General features: G+C 44.0%; 1 protein-coding gene across 1 annotated transcript in view; it reads left to right on the forward strand.

Moving 5' to 3' along the window:
• huwe1 (HECT, UBA and WWE domain containing E3 ubiquitin protein ligase 1) overlaps nucleotides 1-27,539 on the forward strand; it is a 37,662-nt gene that overhangs the window by 2,562 nt on the left and 7,561 nt on the right. Inside the window, 64 exon segments of the mRNA XM_018665878.2 lie at nucleotides 2,546-2,595; nucleotides 2,796-2,865; nucleotides 3,402-3,500; nucleotides 4,969-5,175; nucleotides 5,298-5,450; nucleotides 5,546-5,608; nucleotides 5,776-5,853; nucleotides 5,972-6,019; nucleotides 6,106-6,274; nucleotides 6,360-6,460; nucleotides 6,699-6,849; nucleotides 6,954-7,081; nucleotides 7,174-7,314; nucleotides 7,447-7,552; nucleotides 7,695-7,802; nucleotides 8,105-8,206; nucleotides 8,360-8,440; nucleotides 9,067-9,173; nucleotides 9,631-9,808; nucleotides 9,896-9,987; nucleotides 10,074-10,276; nucleotides 10,432-10,489; nucleotides 10,620-10,796; nucleotides 10,922-11,167; nucleotides 11,438-11,571; nucleotides 11,656-11,768; nucleotides 11,871-12,050; nucleotides 12,134-12,350; nucleotides 12,451-12,573; nucleotides 12,678-12,915; nucleotides 13,224-13,571; nucleotides 14,474-14,596; nucleotides 14,694-14,789; nucleotides 14,923-15,192; nucleotides 15,666-15,818; nucleotides 15,942-16,069; nucleotides 16,201-16,282; nucleotides 16,430-16,606; nucleotides 16,752-17,303; nucleotides 17,465-17,660; nucleotides 17,873-18,040; nucleotides 18,157-18,305; nucleotides 18,398-18,464; nucleotides 18,914-19,137; nucleotides 19,241-19,452; nucleotides 19,567-19,749; nucleotides 19,864-20,036; nucleotides 20,122-20,261; nucleotides 20,451-20,526; nucleotides 20,732-20,830; nucleotides 21,019-21,146; nucleotides 21,227-21,386; nucleotides 22,017-22,245; nucleotides 22,367-22,545; nucleotides 22,639-22,728; nucleotides 22,863-23,023; nucleotides 23,135-23,177; nucleotides 23,992-24,357; nucleotides 24,583-24,793; nucleotides 24,913-25,037; nucleotides 25,129-25,346; nucleotides 25,513-25,901; nucleotides 26,027-26,669; nucleotides 26,787-27,507. Of these exon segments, the coding sequence (XP_018521394.1) occupies nucleotides 2,821-2,865; nucleotides 3,402-3,500; nucleotides 4,969-5,175; nucleotides 5,298-5,450; nucleotides 5,546-5,608; nucleotides 5,776-5,853; nucleotides 5,972-6,019; nucleotides 6,106-6,274; nucleotides 6,360-6,460; nucleotides 6,699-6,849; nucleotides 6,954-7,081; nucleotides 7,174-7,314; nucleotides 7,447-7,552; nucleotides 7,695-7,802; nucleotides 8,105-8,206; nucleotides 8,360-8,440; nucleotides 9,067-9,173; nucleotides 9,631-9,808; nucleotides 9,896-9,987; nucleotides 10,074-10,276; nucleotides 10,432-10,489; nucleotides 10,620-10,796; nucleotides 10,922-11,167; nucleotides 11,438-11,571; nucleotides 11,656-11,768; nucleotides 11,871-12,050; nucleotides 12,134-12,350; nucleotides 12,451-12,573; nucleotides 12,678-12,915; nucleotides 13,224-13,571; nucleotides 14,474-14,596; nucleotides 14,694-14,789; nucleotides 14,923-15,192; nucleotides 15,666-15,818; nucleotides 15,942-16,069; nucleotides 16,201-16,282; nucleotides 16,430-16,606; nucleotides 16,752-17,303; nucleotides 17,465-17,660; nucleotides 17,873-18,040; nucleotides 18,157-18,305; nucleotides 18,398-18,464; nucleotides 18,914-19,137; nucleotides 19,241-19,452; nucleotides 19,567-19,749; nucleotides 19,864-20,036; nucleotides 20,122-20,261; nucleotides 20,451-20,526; nucleotides 20,732-20,830; nucleotides 21,019-21,146; nucleotides 21,227-21,386; nucleotides 22,017-22,245; nucleotides 22,367-22,545; nucleotides 22,639-22,728; nucleotides 22,863-23,023; nucleotides 23,135-23,177; nucleotides 23,992-24,357; nucleotides 24,583-24,793; nucleotides 24,913-25,037; nucleotides 25,129-25,346; nucleotides 25,513-25,901; nucleotides 26,027-26,669; nucleotides 26,787-27,507 (11,125 nt within the window). The 5' untranslated portion in view covers nucleotides 2,546-2,595; nucleotides 2,796-2,820.

The raw sequence follows: 27,539 nt of genomic DNA on the forward strand, positions 1-27,539 counted from the left end.
TCAGCAGTGAAGAGAAATTGGTGCATTACTCTTGGTAAAGATGGCATATTTGACGTGATTATGACATTGGTTCAGATATTGTAATTGAGAGAACAGCTGGCTTGACATTCCCAGACTGTCAGCAACCCAAAGTGTTACATTTTTTCAGAGGCCTTGGTGCATCACATATGACATACTGCAGAGCGCTGTTCTGGTAATTGTGTCTCAAATTTGGCTGAATTTAATAATAATAATGATAATAATAGCATCATAATGTCAACTACTGTTAGCATTAGATCTTACAATACAATGTAAGGTCAGTGTATGGTCAATCAGATAAAACTGCTTCCTCAATAATAGAAACATGGCAACTCAAAAACACCTTAAGTAGTCAAAGTCCAACATTGTTTTTGTTTTGTAAGGTTGTGTGTATGAGAGAATGAATCAGCACGTGATAGCTGTCTCTTGAGATCGGCAGTTATCAACACTAGTGATATCACTAGCTAGCTTTAATCAGCTGGCATAAAAACTAGGATTTTACATTTCTCTTTGCTTCATTATTAGCATCATTAACCAAATGTGCTCCAGTTTTAGTAAACATGCTTTGACAATGTTGGCTTTACTTTTTGTGCACCTATCAAATATTGCAGCAGTGTTAATGCATTGTGTTTCGATGTTTCACTACAGAAGTATTTTTGGTTCACTGTTACCAGTCATTTGTTTTATTACTTATGGGTTATATATAAAATGCATTCCCCGATAATGAGGTTAATAGTTGTGCGGCTGATAGATTTTGATGAAAATATTTTTAAGGACCATGTTGTTATATTAATCACTATTTTATTGTTTTCGGTCGTAAACTGTGGATGTCATTAGTTGGAGATCTGTGTTGATTTTAATTAAGGACCACATAAAATGTTACTGTTTTTTTTTTCTTCCTCAGAGGGCCAGTTGCCCTATATTAATATGCACTGCATCGATAAACAGTGGCCACTCATTCCAACCGTAACGTTATTCACTTTTTGCACACTACCCAGAGTCATGATGACTCTGCCAACAGCTAGTGCCTGTGTGCTATGGAAACAAGCGCGGATACTCTGAAAAATAATACAACGAACGGATGAACAACTTCTTTACCGAGTCGGTAGTCGGTAATCAATTTTCCCAAACGCAAAGTGAAAACAAAACTCGCAGTGTCACGTTAGACCCGTCCGACAATGATTCAGCGAGTTATTATGCGTTTCTGCTTGCTACTCAACTAACGGTAGCTAGCTTGCTAGCTAGCGCGTGCTACGGCTGTCTAGCTGAGGAATCAGGGTAAGACTCCGAGCCTTAGCAAAGTACCGTTAGCTGGTTCCAGGTATTTGACACACACCAGTCTCACTGTTGCTGGCCACCGAGTTGTGTTTATAGTTTCATTTTTACTTAGAGCGGGGATGGTGCAGAAGTGGGGAGTGCGGGCTTCTTTTGCGGCCTGTGCAGCCCCGATCTAAATTAGTCCGGAGTCAGGTTAGGACAGCATGGCCAATCTGTGAGATCTGGATTGACAGCTGTGGCACAAATGGCTAAAACTGCTTTATTTTTGGTTGGCTGCATTTCAGATGTTTGTCGTTGATTACACACGGGAGTTGTTTGTGACTTGACTGACTTTTTGAAGGTCTGCTGGTATTCAAATGCTTTGAAGTATGTCAGGAGAAGATCGTTTGCTAACGTTACCGGTAGCTTCGTGTTAGCTGGTCAGGGGCTAGCACCAACTCCGCAGCAACATTACCGATCGATTTCCTCAGTACGTTGAGCTTCCCAGCGTATCTTGTTTTGTCTGGTGGGTTACTAGTCTGTCACCAAGCAAACCAGTCTCAGTTGTGACCAGTAACTGCAGTCCTACATGTGTATTGTGACTTGTTAACCTTAGGTAAATAACGCTATGCTGTTAGCAAGGGAGACGTTAGCTTGTTAGCTATGTAGCTATAACTTTAACCTGTCAGCGTCTATTCACTTGAGTTGAGGAAGGGCAAGCAGTGAGGCAGTGATCTGTTTAATTCAGATATTACTTGAATCTCAAGTACATGACACATTAGATAAATGTTTTAGGTCTTTAAATAGGGCCCAACCTAATTGAATTAACTTTGTGTCGTATGTCGCTAGCTAGACTCTAGCTAATGCTTTGACTCGGTCTGCTTTGTGATGTTCAGTCCTGGCTCGATAACCGAAACAAATTTAGTATTGTCACATCTTAAACAACGATTGTGATTAATCATTTGATATCCACCTTAGATTCAATGAGGAAAATATCTATATATGCTTTACTCGCTTATTAGTTGTGCACTAAAATTCAAGATTGATTGCTGATTGTCTGTTTTTTGTCTGTATATCATGTCTGCATTTCCGTACACAATCAGGATGGATGCTGTCTAATTGATTTAAAGCTTTATCCACAGCCCTCTCGTAAACCATACTTTCATGAGATTGTTGCATCTTATATTGTGGTGTGCACTTCAAACAAGAGTTTGTATTGTGGCATGTGGGACACTGTTGCTAGATTAATTTTTACCATAATTTTTTACAGGTAACGTGACTGGAACATGCTGTTAAGTGGGTATTGCCAAATAATTTTTTGTAAGTACATTTCCCATTTAAAGCTGTGTACAGTGCAGAATTATTAGTTATGTATCTCAGTTCCTCATTGGCTGCATTGAGATGTTTAAAGTGCAATATTTGGCTTATTTGCAAATTGTAGATTTAAGTAGTTGTGCATCATAAAAATATAGTTCTGCATCATTTGTTGTTTTTTGATATACGTGGAAATTTCTCAACAGGAGCAACAAACCGAGATTATTGACAATGAAGGTCGACAGAAGCAAGTTAAAGAAAACTCCTACGGAAGCTGTAAGTATGCATAATACTTGACGACTGATCATTCCTAACCTCACTAGTCCCTAATTTCTATAGAGTTGGGATACCCAGGCTGAGCTTTACTATAACCAAATGTGATAAGAGCCCATAATGGGGGCACAGTCCAAGTGATTTTTTTTTATATAATAGGAGAACTTGGTAAAAGGAGTTGCTTACTTTGATGTATTTTAGTGAACTTCTTACCAACAATTTTACTGTCACTGCTTCTTTTACCATTCACCAAAGTTAAGATTATGTCTGTTGCTAACTTTGGTGATATTAAGTCTGTATATCTTGTAGGTGGTTAACAATAAAAGTCATGGTAGTGGTAAACAGTTGTGCAGCAATAAGCTGCGGCAATTTCCCCCCCTACTGTCAGTTTACAGAGGAAATGCAAATTTTGATGTCTTAGCATTTCACAGTTTCACTTAAGTGTGCCATATCGTGCGATTCTGTGTCAGTAGAAAGAGTCATGGGTGGTTCTTGTGCTATGTTTGACTAACCATTTTGTGTTTCTTCTGAACCAACAGCCTGCCGACTGCAGGATACTTATAGAGAAGCTCAAGGCATGCAGTGATGAGCAACTCCTGGTTGAACTGCAGCACATCAAAACCTGGAATATTGGCAAGGTAAGGTCCCTCTCTTCCCTCTCTTTCTTTGGGAACCCAGTCAGTACAGTTTAAATGTGTGACAGGGTTCACACTGCTCAAGATTGTGTGAAATATCATGAAAGTAAGAGGTGTATTCCAAGAATCTGACTTGAAATTTTGCGCTGGGATGTCACTTGGATTATGTCTAGACCAGACCACCTCATTTCAGAACTACTGCTTGCTTGCTTATGGTCTGAAAAAAGTTTGAGGTGATTTAATTGTGGGTCATCAGTACTACATGTTAACTTGTAGTCATTATCATATTGCTGCATTGCAAATAATTATTTAAAGATTTTTTTAGCAAAGATTTTCAGAGATTAGAGTTTTTATTTTTTTTTTTTATTTTAGATTGCAACATTGCCAAAATTAACATAAATACAAATTAATAGCAACAGCATCACTGTGTGATCAGCTATGTTGACATTTGAAATTAGGGATCATAGGGATCACAGAGACAGCTAGAGTCAGCAGGAAGTTTCCTTCCTAACTTAACAACAGCTGTGACTGGGCAGGCAAGAGACACTGATTCCTCTGCGGAGTGTCAGCTCATTAAGCTTTCGTTCAGTCCCCTCCTGCTCAGTACAGCCAAATCTGCAATTTAATTGTTCTCATTTACATGTTTTTCTGTTGTCTCACAATGAAAAAGTGAATTAATTGTGGCTCATCAATACCACATGTTAACCAGTAGTTAATCACTTCTCAAGGTACTATATTGCAAGTCAGTTAAATACCCTGGCATTCAAAATGAGATATCACAGGTTAAGTTCCAGTTTTGAAAACGGTCAATGTGGGGTATAAAATGCAGTTTAAAGTTAGATGAAAAGCTGGAACAGAGAGAAAAAGATTTTTTTTCATTTTAATTCAATTTCACCAGCTTTATTTGGGTTTACTCTTAGACTGCTTACTCACCAGGTTGTCTCAATTGGTTAATGAGTAATTACTATTCCCCTGTTTTTATGAATATGCTTATAATGGCTCTGCTCCACCAAAAGGCCTCAAAAATAAAGAATAAAATTTGCTGCTAACAAGAACAGGTATACAGTGTGTGCAGAGATTACAAAAGTAAATGTTGATGCCATCCTGAACGTAAATGGAAAGCAAGTGGTTAAATGCTTCCCGAATGGTGGTTTCAGTTTTATCTGTACACTGTTGGCACATTTTAATCCCAAATTAAAAAAAATAAAATAATGGCTGCAAGTATTGTACTATGTATAAGCTAAATTTATTATCATTATTGTCTATGAGACTAAGGGTGATGGCATTTCACTTTAGGTTTACTTTATAAAATCACTCATATGCTTGGTTTGGACTTGCTATCACATGTCCCAAAAACCTTCTCATAGTCAGAAAGCACAACCCCTATGTTTTTGGGGAAAAGAAAAAGGTCTGGGATACTTAACATGTATTTGATTGGTCACTGAAAATGATTTTTGTCTATCTTCAACAGTGTGAGCTGTACCATTGGGTGGACCTACTGGACCGCTTTGATGGCATCCTGTGTGATGCAGGCCAGACAGTGGAGAATATGTCATGGCTGCTGGTGTGCGACCGTCCCGACAATGGACAGCTCAAAGCCCTGCTTTTGGCAGTGCTCAACTTCACAGCCCTGCTCATTGAGTATAGCTTCTCTAGGCACCTCTACAGCTCTATAGAGGTAGGCTGGCACTTTCAATCACTATTCTGTCTTTCTGGACTGTGCATATGTCACAGAGGAAAAAGTAAAATAGCGCACTAACTTTAACCTTCTTTTATCTACCTCTCCCATCCCCTTTACAGCACTTAACCACCTTGTTAGCGTCATGTGACATGCAGGTGGTCCTGTCTGTGCTGAACCTGCTCTATGTGTTCAGCAAGCGCTCCAACTACATCACAAGACTGGGATCTGACAAAAGGACGCCTCTGCTGGCCCGTCTGCAACACCTGGCTGAGGTCTAGTGAATGCCATTGTTTTCCTCTTGCCATGATTCCAGCTGTCCCTCAGGAGAAAGAGCTGTATTGTTTAGTCTGTTTGTTCTCTGTTGTAGAGCTGGGGAGGAAAGGAGAATGGCTTTGGTCTGGCTGAGTGCTGCAGGGATCTGCCTATGACTGTAAGAATTTTACAGAGTGATGTTGAGTAACTGTCTGTGTCAACTACCTACAGCTATGGCGCTGTTAGTTTCATGTTTATAAATAAGAACTGTCAAATGAGACTAATTAACCACTATTTATAAACTGTCTTTGCTCACTATGCTGCCCCCCCTTGGTCCATGAGCAGAAGTACCCTCCCAGTGCCACCACATTGCACTTTGAGTTTTATGCTGAACCAGGTCCTGAGGTCAAAGTAGAGAGGAAGGTGAAGACCAAGACATTTATTTATGCAATTATTATGTAATAGAAATTAAATGTACTTGTGGTTCATTGTGTTGATGCCTCAGCTTCTTCCTAAATCTGAACTTTTATTTCTCCAGCAGACAAGTAGTAACACACTACACTATATTCACATCGAGCAGCTTGACAAGGTACAGTCCAATTTGAATTTTGTCATTAACAGTGGAGTAATAATAGCATGGGTTTTTCACCTTTCACATTGTGGCCCGTGTCTCAGATTTCAGAGAGCCCATCTGAAATCATGGAGTCGCTGACAGTGCTGTACAACATCCCTAAAGACAAACAGACCCTGCTGTTCACACACATCCGACTGGCCCATGGTTTCTCAAATCACAAGAAGAGGTTGCAGGCTGTGCAGGCCCGACTGCATGCTATCTCTATACTGGGTGAGTAGAATCTGCCTTTTTATGATAAAGTGACAAATGGTTCCGCTCTGAGTTTTAACTGCTGACCTTCTCTGTTTCTTTGCAGTGTATTCAAACGCACTCCAAGAGTCAGCCAACAGTATTCTGTATAATGGCTTGATAGAGGAGCTGGTGGATGTATTGCAGATTACAGACAAACAGCTTGTGGTATGAAAGTAGTTTGCTTTTTCTGCTTAATCACTGTCATTACACTAAATGCCTAGGCCACGCTAGCAGTAGCACTGTATTTGTCAACTCACATGAGGTGTCTTTTGCAGCTTTGTCAGACCAAGATTGCCTTCGTATGATTTTAATGTGTGTATTCTCCAGTGTCAGTGCAGCAGCATTGCCAAGTCCTGTTTCATTTTCTGTTTTCTGAAATGCTGTATATGTTTTCGTTTCTCAGGATATCAAGGCAGCATCTTTGCGCACTTTAACTTCGATTGTCCATCTGGAGAGAACACCCAAACTTTCCAACATCATTGACTGCACCGGCACTGCCTCCTACCATGGCTTCTTGCCTGTGTTAGTGCGCAACTGTATACAAGCGATGATTGGTGAGAATATGCCTAGAACTTTTGGTGTAACAGTTTATTGTGTGATGCACAAGAAAATATACAATTAAAGGAAGCTTGCTTAGCCATTCATTTCTGTTTCCTAGATCCTCTGATGGAACCCTACCCACACCAGTTTGCCACTGCACTCTTCTCATTCCTCTACCACTTGGCTAGCTATGATGCTGGAGGGGAAGCCCTTGTCTCTTGTGGCATGATGGAAGCCCTCCTGAAGGTATATTCTGATCATAACAATATGTCATCACCAGTTGTAGTTTTCTTTTCAAAAAGTTGAAGTTTGCCATTTTGTTATCTTTTACTTCATAGGTGATCAAGTTCCTGGGCGATGAGCAGGACCAGATCACCTTTGTGACGCGAGCAGTACGGGTCGTGGACCTCATCACCAACCTTGACATGGCTGCCTTTCAGTCCCACAGCGGCCTTTCCATTTTCATCTGCAGGCTAGAGGTTGGTTCTGCACTTGGCATTACTCTATTCCTTACACTGCAGCCTTCAGTTACACAGTCACTGAAACCTCTACCAAACCTCTGGATTCACTCACTCCTCTTCATCACTCCCTCAATCACTTTGTATACATAGCATGAAGTGGACCTGTCAAGGAAAGAGTGCCCTTTTGTCATCAAGCCAAAGATTCAGAGGCCTAGCACAGCTGTGGAGTCCGAGGACATGGACACAGACATGGAGAGTAAGTCACTAAGACCTATAGAAAGTTTTCTTATCTTGAGATATTAATAATTCTAGGTGCTAGGCTGTTCATCAATATTACCAAATTATAAAGAATCTTTCAGCTATTGTGTTAATTTTGCCAACATAATGTATTTTCATAGTGTCAGAAGTTGCCATGGAAAGCAGCCCTGGACCGTCAACATCTTCTGGCTCCAGACCAGAGGGAGACCACCGAGCACAGAGCAGCGCTGCTAACACGCCTCGTGCAGGTACACTGAGCACACACATACAGGAAAAAAACACTTAAGTGTGGGCAGACAGTGAGGCTGTGTCTCTTTCTTTACCAGCCCTCTCTGTGTGCCTGTCATTCAGGGTGCACATGAGAGCTTGCTGCATGCGCTTTCTGGGACAGGGCTCACTTGCCAATCACAACCAAGTTGATTAATGAGTGTTAACATTCTAGACTAATGCTAAAGTAGAGCACAGCAGTGAATATAGGTAATCAACCCCCACTAACCCGACCTGAGCACACCCCCATCCCCTTTCAGTAACATTTTTTTTCTGCCTCCAGGTATGCAGTGTATCCCCCAGAGGGCAGCTCTGTTAAAGTCAATGCTTAATTTCTTGAAGAAAGCCATCCAGGACCCTGCCTTCTCTGATGGTATCCGCCACGGTGAGTCATTGGCATCCTCTCACTTGTTCTGTAGATATTATACTAATCTTGTTTATATATGTTGAATAGATTCATAAATTGTTGATGTACTTGTCATTATGCAAACATTGATTTTTGTTCATGTGTGCATCTGCACCCTCTTTTTTTCTCAAGTTATGGATGGGTCCTTGCCTACCTCACTAAAGCACATCATCAGTAATGCAGAATATTATGGCCCTTCACTCTTCCTCTTAGGTGAGTTCACGGTCATGTGATTTCACATAGACCAGCTGTCATGCCACTGTCAGAGGTGGTATTTTCCCAACTGAATTTTGATTCGTGTCATATCAGTAATTTCATTTTATAATCTTCATGCTTTTGAACCATGATCAAGTAGTCAACAGCTGTGTTATTTCCATGTGTCAGATACCTAGACTGTTTAGTCACCATCTAAATAAAGTAAATAAAAGTATTGGATAGGACTCTTCAAATACCCAATGTTAACTGACTTAGAATGGGATAAGGGCCTAAAAATGTGATTGGGACATCACTAATAAATACATTTTGAAGCAGAAATAATAAATCATATTGTACTTTTTGTATTCAAATGAATTGATAAATTTTGTTTGTAAATGTCTCCCAAATGTCTCTTATTTGATCAATTTTCATTAAATCGATCGCCGTTTGGGATGAAAGTAAATGTCAAGCCCAGCAAAGCTCACAGCTACTAAACTGTATATCAACTGGGAAAGGGAATTGAATGTGATGACATTTCACTGTCTGCTTTATTGCTTTTATGTAAAAATTAGTTGTCATTGTTTTTGATTATGATTTCTTTTTTCTTTTCCCCCTGCTCCTGTCTCTGTCTTTCGGGTTTGTAGCGACAGAGGTTGTGACGGTGTTTGTGTTCCAGGAGCCATCCCTGCTCTCCTCCTTGCAGGATAATGGTCTCACTGATGTCATGCTGCATGCCCTTCTCATCAAAGACGTGAGTTCCAGCACTGTCATTGTGTGCTGCATTTTTTTTTATTTTTTTTTTGCCTGTGTCCTCCATTTTTTTCACTGTCTCTGACAGTACATGACAGGTCAATATTATATTTCATTTTATCTTAATCTCTAGTACAGTCAATAGATTACCCTTGCACTGAGCGCTCCATTCGCTTTGGATATTGGTTGACTGTCAGTGTGAAAGGATTGTCCTGTGTCTGTAGGTCATGGTTCAGACCTGTGCATGTATTGATTACATTGACAAAACTATAAGCTTTAGTTTGAAACCATTATCACCCAGTGGTAACATCCAGACACCTACAGGTGGATCAAACCATGCTTGAACCTCTGCTTGCAGTGCTGTATTATTAATGTCATTAGCTCATCTTTGCCATTTTCACCCCCTTCCATTAAAAAAAAAATGTATTACTTGTTCTTAATTTGTTTCTCTTTCCCAGGTTCCTGCTACCCGTGAGGTGTTGGGTTCTCTCCCCAATGTGTTCAGTGCTCTGTGCCTGAATGCAAGAGGCCTGCACTCCTTCGTTCAGTGCCAGCCGTTTGAGCGCCTCTTCAAAGTGCTCTTGTCCCCCGACTACCTGCCTGCCATGCGACGACGACGCAGCTCTGACCCTTTAGGTGAGCTGGACTGTATGTGCTGTGTCACTAGGATTTTCCTGTATGGAATGTGCTTGAGTAGATGACATTTTCTGTGTTTGGCTACAGGCGACACTGCATCCAACTTGGGCAGTGCTGTGGATGAGCTCATGAGACACCAACCCACTTTGAAGACTGATGCTACTACTGCCATTATTAAGGTAGTGTACCTTTTTAGTTCAAAGCACTCTTTTGAAATGTCACCACATGATTCTGCAAGATAACTAAAGCTAAATTGGTGTTACAGTTACTGGAGGAGATCTGCAACCTAGGTCGAGCCCCTGAATACATCTGCCAGAAACCATCTATCCAGAAAGCAGATGGCACTGTGGCGGTGCCGCCAGCACGCTCCAGCCATGCTGCTGAAGAAGCCTCGAGTGAGGATGAAGAGGAAGAGGAGGCCCTCCATACGTTCAGCCAGCAGCAGGGGGAACCAGAGAGCAACAGACAGTCAGTGCCACTTGAACTGTATGACGCTGAGTTCATAACACAGTAGAATAGAGCAACAACTCTTTACAGACTCTGATATTTTTTCAAGTCAACCAGCAGATTTTCAAATATTTTAGTCATTAGATGTCATTTTGATGATATGTGAATTCTTACAGGGTGGTCGGCACTGAGGAGAGGATACCCATTCCTTTAATGGATTATATTCTGAATGTGGTGAGTGTTGCTTGTTTGACAGATTCAGTACTGTTTTGTGCATGTTGTGAAAAGATTCCAAGCCGTAAAGCAGTGTTCTAATTTATGCTTGTTTGCCCATTGATTTGCACATTTTGTACATGTTTTCCAGATGAAGTTTGTGGAGTCCATACTAAGCAACAACACCACAGACGACCACTGTCAGGAGTTCGTCAACCAGAAGGGGCTGCTACCTCTGGTTTCCATTCTGGGCTTGCCCAACTTGCCCATAGACTTCCCCACCTCTGCTGCCTGCCAAGCTGTGGCTGGTGTCTGCAAGTCCATATTGGTGAGCACAAAAGAAAGATCACTGTTTTTTATATTATTTGGCACCCATTAAAAATAAATGTGATGTTAAGCCAAAACTTGATAATAATTGACTGAAGCTTTTTCCTCCTAAATTCTCCCCCTTAGACTCTGTCACATGAGCCTAAGGTACTCCAGGAAGGCCTGTGCCAACTGGACAGTATCTTGACGTCTCTGGAGCCACTTCACCGACCAATTGAGGTGCCTGGTGGGTCTGTGCTTCTCAGAGAACTGGCTAACGCGGGTCATGTCACCGATGCCACATTATCAGCCCGTGCCACACCACTTCTTCATGCACTTACCGCAGCGCACGCCTACATCCTCATGTTTGTCCATACCTGCAGAGTAGGACAGGTAAATATGGATGTATTTTCTCATACCCCTTCATACTATTGTGATAGCATTAAGTCACTTGATTACACAAAGTTGATCTCTGTTGATCTAATTATGTAAACAATTGGCTGCCCTCAGTTGTGATGTATGGACAGTTGTTGCAAATGAGTGATCAAGTAACCACTTGCAACTGCTGAGAATTGTGTTAATGTGTTTCAAGCTGTGGGAGGACTCTTCAAATTTTAGAATGCTTCAGCAGCTCTGGATGTTTCTGTTCTTTTTCCCAAACAGAGTGAGATCAGAGCCATCTCTGTTAACCAATGGGGCTCCCAGCTCGGCTTGAGTGTTCTCAACAAGCTCAGTCAGCTCTACTGCTCCCTGGTATGGGAGAGCACTGTGCTGCTGTCCCTTTGTACACCCAACAGGTGAACATCTTCTCCTTTACCCCCTTAATTTTAACTGTGTGGTCAGCTGTAACCCTCTTAACTCCTCTTGCCTGTCCCCAACAGTCTGCCACCAGGATGTGAATTTGGCCAGGCTGACATGCAGAAACTGGTGCCCAAAGAGGAGAAGCCATCTGGCAGCACTGCAGCAGCCACAGCCTCTGGCTCCAGAAGAACTGGTAACAACACTATTTAACTTTGTTCTCTGAAAACAGCAGTGTCCTACCATGTCCCTGGAACACCCTCCAACAACTTCAGTCTCTTCTACCTTTATCTAGCAGATTCTGAGGCAGTGACTGTGGATTCATCTGCTGGTGGACTGTTGGAAGGTATGGGTCTAGATGGGGACACCTTGGCTCCCATGGAGACAGATGAACCCACTGCAACAGACCCTAAAGCCAAGTCCAAACTTACACCAGCTATGGCCACCCGCATCAAACAGATCAAACCACTGCTCTCTGGTGAGATAATTTCCATGACACACAATCATTTTTTTTTTATGTCTGAGTTTATTGTCTGACTTACCTTCTTGTGTCTTTTCCAGCTTCTTCCCGCCTGGGTAGGGCTCTGGCTGAGCTCTTTGGCTTGCTGGTGAAGCTGTGTGTGGGCTCTCCAGTGCGCCAGCGCCGCTCCCACCATGCCACAAGCACAGGCACTACCCCCACACCTGCTGCCCGGGCCACTGCCTCTGCTCTTACCAAGCTTCTCACCAAGGGTCTAAGTTGGCAGCCCCCACCCTACACACCCACCCCTCGATTTAGGTGAGAGCAGGCTACCCCTAGCACATTTTGCCATTGTTAGAATGTGCATTGTCCACAGAGGTGACATGACGTATGTTGTTTTTTTCTTTTTGTCTGGCAGGCTGACTTTCTTCATCTGCTCAGTGGGCTTCACATCTCCCATGCTGTTTGATGAGAGAAAGTATCCCTACCACCTCATGCTGCAAAAGTTCTTTTGCTCTGGGGGGCATGATGCCTTATTTGAGTAAGTCCCGCCATATGAGCTGACATATCAAGATCAAAAACTGTATGTTGCTTGCAGATACTCTGTTTGGCAGGTGTTTTATTAGTTGTGCTACTTTTTTACAGGACATTTAACTGGGCCCTGTCAATGGGTGGGAAGGTGCCTGTTTCTGAGGGTCTGGAGCATGCTGATCTACCAGATGGGACAGGGGAGTTCCTGGATGCCTGGTTAATGCTGGTGGAGAAGATGGTGAACCCAAGCACTGTGCTGGACTCACCCCACTCCCTACCGGCTAAAATGCCTGGGGTCACACCCACCATGCCCCAGTTCAGTGCCCTTCGGTTCCTCATAGTCACCCAGAAGGTCAGTATCCACTTGTCCTATTAGTTAACTTGCGAGTTTTATGTTTTCAGTGAGAAATGGGGAAATGGGAGTTGGACACCTTAAAATTCCTCCTCTTTTAAAAAGTAGTTGTTTTCTGTTGTATTTCTGCATTTTAATACCATGAAGAAAACAAACTCCTGTGAACATGGTAAACATGACCCTGCTAAAATGCACATACACCCTCCAGGTGTATGAGCATTTTTCTTTCTAGGGCTTAGAGTTGGAGGATTTTTAATGAATGTCTGTTGTTCTTGTTATTATTTTGACACTGTGTCTCTTTCCTCAAGGCTGCATTCAGCTGCATCCGCAGCCTTTGGAATAGGAAGCCGCTGAAGGTGTACGGAGGCAGGATGGCTGAGTCCATGCTGGCCATCCTCTGCCACATTCTAAGAGGAGAGCCTGTTATCCAGGAGCGCCTGGCCAAGGAGAGAGAGGGGACGGTGCGCCCCGATGATGAGGGAGCTTCCACTGGTTCTTTGGGACCCACTGGGGCCCCTGGGGCATCTACAACAGGTGGAGAGGCACCAGCAGCGGCTGGAACAACTTCTGGAGGGCCAGCAGGAGGATCAGCTGATGATTCAACCAATTCTACTCCTCGTCGTGAGCCACAGGTTAACCAGGCTCAACTCACACAGGTATCTAGAAAACCTGTCAGACACACACAGGCATTTTTCTTCATTGATTTTTGATGTTGGTTTATTTTCATCACCATTAGAGTAAGTAAATCATAATTACCAGGCTTTCATCTTTGGGATACTAGTCCAGGAACAACCAAGGACAAATTGTGTGCCTTTGTTTGATATTTTTTGATTTTGTGGTATTGTTTGCAGTTTGACAGTGTCCCTGCTTACCTGCTGTCATTTGTACTTGCTGCCTTTTCAGCGTGCTCTGCCACCACTGCAGGCAGTTTTAACAGCACAGGTTTACTGGATAATTACATATCTAGGTGGCCAAGCAGGCAAGAAACTAAAGCAGGTGCTGTGTTTACCAGTTTTCCTCCCCCATATCCTGCATGCACTGAATCCTGGGCCAACGTTTGTTTTATAACAGGGGAGATGCAGAGGGAGAGGGAGGCACGCACAGTTTCGCTAGCAGCAGCTCCAGCAGTATCAGAGCCATCAGGGAGAGGGAGAGAAATGGAGAGGAGAAGTGATGAGAGGGAAAGAGTGAAGAATAGTGAGGTTGAAGGGGGATAATAAATTGTATAAGGAAAGGGACAGAGGAATTTGAACCAGATTATTAGATTATTAAGACTTTTTGAGACAAAATATCAGGATTCAGTTACGACGGAAAAGGTTTTGATTGGCTGTCTTTAGAGAGCTGGTGAGTAGAGGCTTCTCAGTTACGATTCAAAACAGAGGGGAAAACCAGGAATAAGTGGAAGAATGTATCCTTGTCCTTCGTAATGACAACAGGGGTCATAAACTTGCCTCATCCTTAATGTCATTTTTCAGGACTTTTTTAATTGCCCTTCATTTATGACACCGTCTCTGTTTACTTCCTTACTACAACTTCCTCCTTTTGTGTGGTGTTTCAGCTGATGGATATGGGTTTCTCAAGAGAACATGCTATGGAGGCCCTACTGAACACCAGCACCATGGAGCAGGCCACAGAATACCTACTTACACACCCTCCTCCACTTCTTGGTGGAGCAGTAAGAGTAAGGCTTCATAAATAGAAATGCGCATACTCCCATTTTTAAAATAAATTTCAGAAGCAAACTCAGGCAGCTGACATTGTTGCTTTTTTCCATCTAGGACCTGACTATGTCTGAAGAGGACCAGATGATGAGGGCCATTGCTATGTCACTTGGGCAGGAGGTCAGCATGGAGCAACGCTCTGATTCTCCTGAGGTGCATTGTCCTCACTGCTCAAATTACATGGAAAAACAGTTCTGCCCTAAACCATCTGTTGCTAAATGAAACCTTGTGATTGAAAAATGGAACATTTAACTGAACAGCTGATTATTTTTGTGTCTTGCTTCAGGAAGCAGCACGTCGGCGTGAGGAGGAGGACAGGAGAGCCAGGGAACGGGCAGAGGAAGAAGAGGCACGCTGTTTGGAACGCTTCATGGAGGCTGAGCCACTGGACCCCCAGGAGCTGCATGCCTTCACTGATTCCATGCTGCCTGGCTGCTTCCATCTTCTGGATGAGCTGCCTGACACAGTCTACAGACTCTGCGATCTGCTGATGACTGCCATTAAGAGAAGTGGTGCAGAGTACAGAGATCTCATCCTTGGCCAGGTTGTCCACCAGGTGAGTTGATAAATGCATGTTTAAATTGCAGTCTGCTCTCTAGAGCCTACTATATATGTTCGGAGTTAAGATCCAGATTTTAGGAAGCTGTTGAAGATGTTGCAGTTCATTCCTGTTTTTATTTTGGCAATTTCCTGTTTGACTAATAACTGCAATTAAGACTGGCCTTAAAACCTTGGCAGAAAACATTTACTCTCATGTTTTTTGAAAGCGTAAATATGAAAGTGACAAGTTGTCAGGTGTAGATTTGTATTCAACTGAATCCAATTTGTCCTTTTAATTACTTTTTAGTATTTTAGAGTAAATGCTTTAAGCAAGTACCTGACATCTTGAGTTCAAATGCAGCTCTCTAAGCCATCATGTGCCTTTGTGTTTTATCATTCATTACAAGTGAATCATCTTTAAACAGTGAGTCTTGACAAAAGAAGCACAACATGTTTGTACCAGCCTGATTGTGTTCATGTTGTGTGTAGGTGTGGGAGGCAGCAGACGTGCTGATCAAGGCGGCTGAGCCCCTGACAACCAGTGACACAAAGACGGTGTCAGAGTGGACCAGACAGATGGCCACACTGCCCCAGGCCTCCAAGCTGGCAACACGAATTCTGCTGCTCACGTTGCTCTTTGAGGTAACAAAAACACACCCATCAAAAATTCTAGGCTTAAAACATTCACTCAGAAATTGAAATCATTTTCTGTCATTGCTCATCTACAAATTTTAAACAATCTTTTTTTGGTTGTTGTTTTGAAAGGAACTGAAGCTGTTGGGTGCCAGAGTGGTGGAGAACAGTGGGATTCTTGATTTGCTGATCAAGCTGCTTGAGGTTGTGCAGCCCTGTCTGCAGGCTGCTAAAGAACAGAAAGACATCCAGACACCAAAGTGAGTTTTGTACAGCCCTCTCTTCACTACCAGATGTTACAGCAGCTTTTAATCATGAGAGGCATAATATGTTTGTCTTGACTTTATATTAATCATACAAAATGATTAATGATTAATACCCTTTTCTTCAGATGGATCACACCAGTGCTTTTGATCATTGACTTCTATGAGAAGATGGCAGTCTCTTCAAAGCGTAGAGAACAAATGAACAAGGTACAAGTCAGCCATATAAAACAAAGCTTACAAAGATTACACAGGTGTTACACTGAAATAGACTTAGTTAGAAATACAGGTATAGACAACCATGTTGTTAGATACAGTAGTAACAACTAGTCACTTTTCTCTCTGTCTACCTTTTAGTATCTGCAACCCAATGGGAATAACTGGCGATGGTTTGATGACCGCTCTGGCCGTTGGTGCAGTTACAGTGCATCAAACAACAGTACCATTGACTCAGCATGGAGGGCTGGGGAGAGCAGTGTCCGTTTCACAGCTGGACGCCGGAGATACACTGTACAGTTTAACACCATGGTGCAGGTATACATAAACATTTAAACATCTCTCTCAACTGCTAGAAAATACTTAAAGAATATTGTGAAAGAAATCTATGAACCTCGTTTCATGGTTGATTGTGTTTTTGAGTTTGCAGGGTTCCATTGATTAAATCCACTCTCTTTGTCAGGTAAATGAGGAGACTGGTAACAGGAGGCCAGTGATGTTAACTGTCCAGAGAGTGCCACGCATGCCCAAGCCTGCCAAGACTGGCAGCATTACTGACTCGGAAAGAGAAGAGGCAGACAGGAGCAAAGCAGAGGAAACCCAGACTGACCTAGACTCTGGGGCAGCAGTGGAGATGAGTGCTCCTAAGGATGATTCCAACCAGCTGAAGGAGACCACCTCTGGCTCCTCTTCAACACTGGAGTCTGATTACTCCCAGGGCTCTGATATTGTTGTACAGGGCTTGACTGAAGACATGACCACCGTTCTTATTCGGGCCTGTGTCAGTATGATCAGTGTTCCTGTGGACCCAGACACCCTCCATGCCACACTGCGTCTCTGTTTGCGCCTGACACGCAATCACCACTATGCTATGATGTTTGCTGAGCTCAAGAGCACACGGATGATTCTGGGGCTGACGCAGAGCTCCGGCTTCAACGGCTTCACTCCACTTGTGACACTGCTGTTCAGACACATCATAGAAGACCCAGCCACACTGCGGCACACCATGGAAAAGGTTGGTTTATTCTCATTCTGCTTAAATGGAGCTCACAGAATATGAAGATATTGTCAGGTAGTTGTTACACCGCTAGTTTGTTTTACTGAATATAGCATTTTCTGGATGATGCTTCTAAGTTGTGTTGATAACAAATGAATTCCTCGAATATGTTACTATAGGTGGTGAGGTCAGCTGTGACCAGTGGAGCAGGCAGTACCACCTCAGGAGTGGTGTCAGGCAGCCTCGGTTCCAGAGAAATCAATTATATTCTTCGTGTCCTGGGCCCCGCCGCCTGCCGCAACCCTGAATGCTTCGCTGAAACCGCCAGCAATTGTGTCCGCATTGCTCTGCCTGCACCACGTGGAGCTGGCACTGGTGAGTGTGCAAACTCTGAGCATGATTTAGCTTTAGTAGGTGTAGTAACTTGATTAGATTTGAAATTCCTAGTACTGTGAATTGGTTTGACAAGTTTATTTAGCTATTCGGTTGTGTCTCAATTTAAAAAAAAAAACAAACAAAAGAACAAAAAAAAACCCCTATAAGTTCATACACTATATACACAGTTCATACACTCTTTTTTTCTACAGCCTCTGACGATGAGTTTGAGAATCTTCGTATTAAGGGGCCCAATGCAGTGCAGCTGGTGAAGACCACTCCTCTGAAACTCTCCCCCTTACCTCCTATCCCTGACACTATCAAGGAGGTTATCTATGACATGCTCAATGCTTTGGCTGCCTACCATGCTCCTGAAGAACGTAAGACATTCTAAAGAGATCCTGATAACTATCTGTTTGAAGGATATATAGGTCATTTTCATGGAATTAGTCATTTGAGCATTGCAGCTAAGTGTGTGCTTTTGTGTGCGGCACAGCTGAACGCCCAGAGGAACGTGCAGCAGCAGTGCCTGGTGGTCAAGACCTGTGCCAGATATTACAGGATGTTGGTGATGACGTTTACCAGCAATACCGACTCACACGACAGGGCAGCGACTTTGACTCCCAGTCTGCATTCCATATCAATGTGAGTCTCGGTGACTTGTAGTCTGGTTTATCTTGTGTAGTGAAATGTGTCATCTCCTCTTTTAATAATAGAGCTGTGTCTCTTTTTCTCAGACTCAAGTGTTTGCTGCTGATGGAGGTGTGGCTGAGTCTTCTCAGTCTGGCACACCACAAGGAGAAGGTGAGACTAAAAGTTTTTTTTTTAATAAATCAGAGAAATGTGAAGTAACTGCACATGTCAGATTCTATGTTATCTCTCCTCTGTTAAGGTAGTTATTTTGTTGTTTCCATTGTCATTTAGGGCAAAGCAGTGTTTGCAATGGTAGAAGTCTATGTCAACAGCGTAGCAGACAAAGTCAGTTAATAGTTTTTATCGTAATTCATCTGTTCAAGCTTACCAGTAAATTAATTAAACAAAGAGATGAAAATGCCCACGTCAGAGTATACTATAGAGCATTTCTCTGATTTGTTTGTTCTTTGGAATGCTAAGCTTTTTGTGCTTTCTGTCCAAAATAAACCACAAAACAGCTAAAATGTGCTTGAGTTCTTATTTTATTTATATAAGACAGTCACTCATTCAAGTGTGTGAGCTGCCCATAATCTGTGTATCCAATCACTGTTTTGCCTCAGCCTCCACACCAGAAGAGATGAGAGAGGAGAAGAAAGAACAGGAGGGAGAGAAGGGCACCAGCTCAGATGAGGGTAAAGCAGCTAAAGTCAAGGCAAGCAAGCCTCTAATGCCCACATCCACCATCCTGAGATTGCTGGCTGAACTGGTGCGCTCCTACGTGGGCATCGCCACTTTAATCGCCTCCTACTGCTACACTGCTGGACAGTCCGAGCTCATTAAGGAGGTGGGTAGTTAGATGAAATCTTGTCAGCCTTTCAAACCTCTGTACTGTCATGCCTTGAATATCATTTTTTCTCTTAACCCATTTTGACCTCCTATTGTAACAGGATTGCAGTGTTCTGGCCTTTGTGCTCGACCACTTACTGCCACACACCCAGAATTCAGAGGACAAGGACACTCCAGCCTTGGCACGTCTCTTCCTAGCCAGCCTGGCAGCTGCCGGCACAGGCACCGATGCCCAAGTGGCCCTAGTCAATGAGGTGAAGGCTGCCCTTAGTCGAGCACTAGCAATGGCAGAAGGCGCAGAAAAACATGCCAGGTAGACAGTATGAAAATATGTAAACAACTTGATATTGATCGATTAATTCATTGATAATTTATATGCATCCACACTCCCATTCTCATTCTTTGACCTGATGCATCTATTTCACAGGCTTCAGGCAGTGATGTGCATCATCAGCACCATCATGGAGTCATGTCCCTCCACATCCAGTTTCTACAGCACAGCAGCAGCCAAGACACAACACAATGGCATGAACAATATCATAAGGCTCTTTCTTAAGAAAGGACTGGTTAATGACTTGGCCCGTGTGCCTCACAGTTTGGATTTGTCCAGGTATATTATTACACAGTATTATTCTTTTTGCAAATTAGATCTTCTCTGTGTTTGTTCATGCATCACCAGTATAACATGACTCCATATTTTTTTTCTTTACACCACTTGGTTTAGTCCCAACATGGCCAACACAGTGAATGCTGCCCTGAAGCCTCTGGAGACTCTGTCTCGCATTGTTAACCAGCCCAGCAGTCTGTTTGGGGGTAAAGGAGGTTCCAGCAAGAACAAGACGGAACATGATACTGTGGGCACTGCCAGGGACAGCAACAGCAACACTCAGGACCAAGGTATTGACATGAGTCAGCTCAGATTTCAAAACACAATCGAGAGATTCCAAATATGTCTGTTGCTGATGTTTGGCATCTGTTCCAGGAGAGTCTGGTGAGGCAGAGCCAGTGGAGGGCAACCACAGGGTGCAGGGAACAGACAGCGACCTGATGGATGGAGAGACAGAGGGAGACACTGTGGTCATTGCTGGTCAGCCAGAGGTCCTCAGCACACAGGCTATGCAGGTGATTGACACACAATACTGGAGTAGCATTTCACAACATTACTTCATCTGCAACCTCTATAATGACTTGCCATAACACAAAAGAGGGTATGACCAAAAGTAGATAATATAGCTCCAAAGTGTTAGACCTATTTCTCCACTCTGTTCTATGGCTTACATTGCATTTGTATGTCATTTCCTGTGCATGCAGGTGGAGAATGAGTTGGTGGATCTGATTGATGAGCTGCTGGAGAGAGATGCTGGCACCGTCAACAGCACAATTATAGGTGAGACACTGATTTAATTTCCTGAGTGAGATAGGTACTGGATACCAAAAAAATCACTAAAATAACAATTAAATTAGTGCCTGCATGTTGGAATTACAGCTCCCTTTAATTTTAGGATTTTTATCTGATCACAGAGTGTGAGTATTCCTTTTAACAAGTGAAGAAACTAACAAGTATATCACTGGTTGTCTGTTCTGTCAATCAGTGGGACGCAGTGGTGAAGATGAATCGCAAGAGGATGTGTTGATGGATGAGGCTCCATCCAACATAAGCCAGGCATCCACTCTTCAGGCCAACCGGGAAGGTAAGACAGTGACACATCAGAACATTATGTGCCCATTATGATAAACAACCAAGTTGTTAAACAAGTTGTAAAGCTGTACAGATTAGGCTCATTGAGACTATATAATTAAAACTTGACTGGCCTGACTGACAGCTTCTCAGTTTATAAGATATTCTTGTAAGGGACCGTGTATTTCTCTCTGCCATCAGACTCCATGAACATCCTGGAACCAGAGGACGAGGAACACACTCAGGAGGAAGATTCTAGTGGCAGCAATGATGATGAAGACAGCCAGGATGAAGAGGAGGAGGAAGAAGAGGAGGAGGAGGAGGATCAGGTATGTAGTAATGAGATGAAGTCATTTAAAAAAGTCTTAATCCTTATCCTTAAGACTCACTGCTGCTACTTTTCTTAAAGGATGATGAAGAAGGAGATGAGGATGATGATGATGAAGGTTCAGAGATGGAATTGGATGAGGACTTCCCTGATATCAATGCTGCACCACACATCCGCTTCGAAAGGTTTGACAGGGATGATGACCTCATCATAGAGTTTGACAACATGTTCTCCAACAATGGTAAGCAGGATGATTTACTAACACTAATTAAGGTCAAATTTACCATTTCTAGGGATTTTCATTATTTTTCATTGTCATTTTTTTTAGAAATTGGTTCCTCTTAATTTTCTACAATGTTCAATCTCCAAACTCCTTTTCATACTGATCCTTGATCCTTGATCCTTGCAAAAATGCATGTTCAGCCTGGTTTTCCAAAGACTGCTTCTAGTGACTCAATAATTGACCATGGCTGACATTTTGACTTGTCATAACAGGGATAGCACAGGGGAAAGAAATTATGTTAATGATTACTCATTTCCAGTAAGTTAGCCATGCACTGTAAATGGAATGCAGTGTTTGTTAATATTAACAGTTACACCAGTACTTTCCCTGCTATGATGTGCCAAAATCTCTGTTGTAAAAAAAAAAAAAAAACTTTATCAGATAGTAGCCCTCCTCCTAAGTGGCTCTACTTGCATCACTCATTAAAGCTTGGGACATTTCAAATTGGTGCATTTACAAACACACACATACAAAAAGAGATGATGCGGAAAGTAATTTTCAGTAATTTATTTTTCATAAACATTACTTGGGGTTGTGCCAGGTGTCCCCCTAATGTCTGCCTACTGTTTTCTGTTATTTTTCCATCAGCTGACATCCCTCCCTCCCCAGGCAACATCCCCAGCTCCCACCCACTGATGGTGCGCCATGCTGACCACGGTTCCCTCACCCTAGGTGTGGCAGGCACCAGCAGCCGCCTAGCACAGGGTATGGGTCGCAGCCAGCGGACACTGCGCCAGCTCACTGCCAACAGTGGACACACCATCCATGTCCACTACCCTGGAAATCGGCAGCCCAACCCGCCACTTATTTTGCAAAGGTGAGAGCATATTTTGTTGCTGGTTGTGTTGAACAACACATCTGTTTACTGATTTATTTATTCTTTATTTGAGTGATGTTGATAATAAAAATGTCTGTTCCTCTTCTGCTTCCTTCCTCAGATTGTTGGGCCCCAGTGCTGCAGCAGATATTTTACAGCTGTCCAGCTCTCTGCCTTTGCAGTCCCGTGGTCGTGCACGCCTTTTGGTTGGAAATGAGGATGTGCATATCATCGCTCGTTCTGATGACGAGTTGTTGGATGACTTTTTCCATGAACAGAGCAGTACAGGGGGACAAGCAGGTGAGAATTACTTTAGGTTGTTGTTAATATAATGGCCTTTTGGTTTACTGCTAGCCCGAATTCTTAACATGTTTGGTCTTTCTGTCTCTCTAGGCACCCTCTCTAGTATTCCCACTGCCTTAACTAGATGGACAGATGAGTGCAAAGTGCTAGATGCTGAGAGCATGCATGACTGTGTAGCAGGTAAGTTGATAGAAGACTGCAAACTCAATGAAGATTAATTTGATGGTTTTATCACATTTTACATGATCCAGTACCTCAATATTAAGTTAAAGTCACAACCAAAGATGAGTTCTGACATCTGTGTTTGCTTTCAGTGGTGAAGGTGCCTATCCTGCAGCATCTGGAGAGTCTGCGAGATGAAGAACTGGAGGAGCGTAGGGAGAAGAGGAGGAGGCAGCTGGCAGAGGAAGAGGAGTCTAAGCAGAATGAGAGGAGGGCCTCTGGGGCAGAACAGGCCAGAGAACAGAGCCTGCAGGTTGCCAAATAATACATTTGTTGGCTGTGTAGGAGTGAGAGCTCTTAAGCATAGCATAACTTTAATCAGTTACTTTCACTTTTTGCTAATGTCATCTGTTTTTGTCCCTAGGGTTCTGGATTGGGGACAGTCAACGGTGCAGAGAACACTGCAGGTACTGACATTTGTATATGTTGGTTTTTTTTTTTGTTTTGTTTAGTTTTTTCCTTGATGTTCAAATTTGCAGACTTCTCAGTGCTGGACACCCAGAGGCAAGCTGCCAGCAAAGCGTGCTGTAGGATGAGGTAGTAGTTTGTATAGTTTTAGGATCACACCAGATCTGGGAGATAACTATACAGTCTACTGTCTTTCTTATGGTAACGCCATACCGGCTCAGCATCTTCATCTGCTGCAAAGGAGATCCACTCTTAGCTTTCAAATGGCTCATATAATAAAACCGAAAATATCTGATCTGCATTGCTGTCTTATGCACGCAATTCCATGTATTTACATTATATCTCAATTGCACAATGTTGCTTTATGTGTATCTTGTATTTCAGTGTTTTTCTGTAGCCGGCTGTGCTGTGGTGAGGTAGTAAGTTGTGTTGTTGTTGGGGATCAGGATTGTGCACCCCATTAAGGAGATAACTATACAACTTACTGCCTTCCTCAGCAGAAGCTATTGCCATCATCAACAATGACCTTCTGTTCTGTTACGTTTTGGCAGCAGTTGTGTATAGGGAAAATGTTTCCTGTAATTGTTAACTATTTTAAGGTGCTATTTAACAAATTAAGCATTGGTATCTGCTCATAAGCTAGTCACTTAGAACAGTTATGCAGTAGTATTTTCAGAACTTGTTTTTTTCTAAACCTTGCAATCTTATGTTAGTTGGTGGAAAAACTAAAGATCAGTACAGTTTAGTTCTTGTCAAGAATGTGTAAAAACTATATCCCTCCCTTCACATAAAATTTCTCTCTGCATCTTGCAGAAGGTGAGCAGGCTCAGGGTGGCACAGTGTCATGTCTGGACCCACCCAGGGTCTCAGAGGGCTTCCTCACTGCTCCCCCATCTGGAGAGGTCACTCCCACCACACCTGCACCTCATGAGCAGGCCCTAGTCTCCCTGGAGACTGCAATCAGTCAGCAGGTCCACCAGCCAATTGCTGACCTGTTGCTGGCTGAGTCGCATGCCAGCTCACTGGCTGCCTTGGCAGGGGCAGGCCTTCCACCCTTGTCGGCAACTGACAGACCAAACAGTGAAGCAGAGGCATCTCAGATGGAAATGTCTCCAGCACCCACAATTGGTGAGAGAGTCGGTGGAGGAGGAGGAGGAGCGTTGGATGAAGGCAGGGAAGGTAGACTAACTTTGAAAACTCTCTTTATACAGACTGGCCAACAGTAAGGACACACGTCTGTAATGTAAATGATGTTGATCCTGGTCGTAGCTAGATCTATCATAAAATTTCCATAGCACTGTGAATTACAAATCAATCACCCAAGGAATTTTGCAACAGTGCATTGAGTGGCATAATTTGTTAATCTTTACCCTCACTGTTTTTTTTCCTGTTCCTTTTTCTCAGCCTCCTTAAGTCCAGACATCGTGGAGACCTCAGAGCCTGCAGTAGTGGGTGTATCACAACTGGAAGGGTCACCCATGGATACCAGCAGTCCTGCGTCTGCCACTCAGGAAGAAGCTGCTCCCAACCCTGCCCAGCCCACCCAGTTGTCTCAGGAGCTTTCTGGTAGTGGGGAGAGTGGGCTGACTGACAGGCAGACAGATGCAGAGACTGGGTGAGTAGGATTCTGAGCACACTCCACAAAAAATTTGGCACTGTGTAAATCAAGCTAAGTATATCATCGCACACATTTCTGCTCACTGATGCTAACTTTTTTTCCTTTTATGTTTACAGCTCCACTTCTGTGTCATCTCCTGGGGAAACAATGCCCAGGAGTGATAGTGCTGATAGTCAGTCTCAGGCTATACAGGAAGAGCCCCTCCCATCCACCAGCAATGAGGAGGAAGACCCACTTGCAGGTAAAATAAATTGCTGCCATTTTTTTCCTGCAGTTGTTAATAATATACAATATTACATCTCATAATATTTGTGATGTTTTTGTCTTGGTAGGCATCAGTCTGCCAGAGGGTGTGGATCCCTCTTTCCTGGCAGCTCTTCCTGAGGACATCCGTCGAGAGGTGCTGCAAAACCAGCTTGGCATCAGACCACCTTCCCGTCCTGCTGCCACCAGCCTGCCTGCCACTACTGCACCTGTACTGGGAGGACCAGGGGTCACAGAGGTCAGCCCTGAGTTCCTGGCAGCCTTGCCACCTGCCATCCAGGAGGAGGTGAGATACTCTTCTCTGAAATTATAAACAATTACAGTAGACCAAATATTTAGCTTTAGATCTACAAACTGGGAAAAAAGAAAGTATGATATGATTTCCAAGCAAATTAGTAAAGAAGTCACATGTAATCAGTGCTTTTAACTAAGCATGTCATTGGTTACCTTAGGTTCTTGCCCAGCAGCGGGCAGAGCAGCAGCGCAGGGATGCCCAGCAGCCTCCACAGGGAGACACTCCTTTGGATCCAGTCACCTTCATCCAGACTCTGCCATCAGAGCTCCGGCGTAGTGTCCTGGAGGACATGGAGGACAGCGTGTTGGCTGTGATGCCCCCGGACATTGCTGCTGAAGCGGCGGCGTTAAGAAGAGAGCAAGAGGCACGCCAGAGGCAACTGATGCATGAGAGACTGTTTGGTCATAGCTCATCTTCAGCCCTGTCAGCCATCTTGCGCTCACCAGCCTTCACCAGCCGGTTGGGGAGCAATCGTGGCGTCCAATACACCCGGCTGGCTGTGCAGAGAGGAGGCACATTTCAGATGGGGGGAGGAACAAACCACAGGTGAGAACACTTTTTTGTTAAATAATAAACATTTATAAAGGTGTTAGGGCTGAATTGTTGGACTGTTCACCACCCACTTTTGACTGGTGATGAACTGAATACATTTTCTCCTTTTATCTCCTCAGACCATCCAGTTCTAGTGTGGACTCCTTGTTGCGTCTACGCGGTCGACTGCTGCTGGACCATGAAGCCTTGTCCTGCTTGCTGGTTCTGCTTTTTGTGGATGAACCGAAGCTTAATACCAGCCGTCTGCACCGTGTGCTCAGGAACCTCTGCTACCACTCTCAGACACGTGGGTGGGTCATTCGCAGCCTGTTGTCCATCCTCCAGCGCAGCAGCGAAAGTGAGGTGTGTGTGGAGACCTCACGTCTAGAAGACTCTCGTGGCAAGAGGAGCACCCAGGCAGGCTGTGGAGGCAAAAGCTCAGCCACGTCCTCCCTCCCCTCTTCATCCTCCTCATCCTCCTTAGAGCTACTGAACAGGGTGGAGTCTCGCAGCTCCAGCCAGCTTTCCTGGCTCTCTGTTTCTATGGACGCAGCCTTGGGCTGCCGGACAAACATTTTCCAGATTCAGCGGGCGTCAGGTAGGAAGCATGCTGACCGTCACTCAGCTGGGGGCTCTGCAGGATCTGGAACTCTGGGAGGAGTGTCAGGTGCTACTGCAGGTGTCACGTGTGCAGGAGGTGGAGGCTCCACTGTCCACATCCACCCACAAGCTGCTCCAGTGGTCTGTCGACACGTGTTGGACACACTTATCCAGCTAGCCAAGGTGAGAGTCCTCCTATTTTCATCTACATATGTCACATGTGTTGTATATCCCCTGCAGTAGAAAAAAGTCATTTAAGTTTTAATTGAAGTCCTTTTCGTTTCTTGTCTGCCCCTACAGGTGTTCCCCAGCCACTTCACCCAGCAGCGCTGTAAAGATCTGTCAACATCGTCTTCTGACCTGGATTCTCGTCTTTGTTCAGGCTCCTCTGGGGGAGGGGGTGGAGGTGGGGGCTCCAGGTCAGGGTCACAGTCTCAAAGTAACCCAAGCTCCAATGCCTCCAACACACAGAACTCCTTGGGCTCCTCTGTCATTACTCCTCAGTCTCTGGGTATCTCCACCGATTTTTGGGACCTCCTGGTGAAGCTGGACAACATGAATGTCAGCCGCAAGGGCAAAGCCTCTATGAAGACAGTGCCTCTGGGGGGCAGTGCAGAGGCTGAGGGGGCCCAGTTTAGCCTGGAAACCTCCCCTCTAGGCCAGCTGATGAACATGCTGTCCCATCCGGTAATCAGACGGAGCTCCTTGCTCACTGAAAAGCTGCTGCGCTTGCTCTCCCTCATATCCATTGCCCTGCCTGACAACAAGGCTACCGAGGTGCCTGCTGGACACCCCACCCCACAGGCTGCCAACCCCAGTACGGCAACCAGCTCAGGAGCCACAGCCCCAGTCACAACACAGGGTGCAGCATCAGTGGGCTCTACCCAGCCCACTGTGACAGGCCCAGGAGCCTCTGTGGGAGCTGGAGCCCAGGGTACATCCTCAGGGACAAGTCTAGCAGTCTCCCAGACATCCTCGACAACAATCTCTATACCCACGTCCACTGGAATAACCTCTACAGGTAGTGTCAATTTATTCCAAAATAAGATGTCA

Source organism: Lates calcarifer, linkage group LG6, assembly GCF_001640805.2.
Source record: "Lates calcarifer isolate ASB-BC8 linkage group LG6, TLL_Latcal_v3, whole genome shotgun sequence".
Lineage (NCBI taxonomy): Eukaryota > Metazoa > Chordata > Actinopteri > Centropomidae > Lates > Lates calcarifer.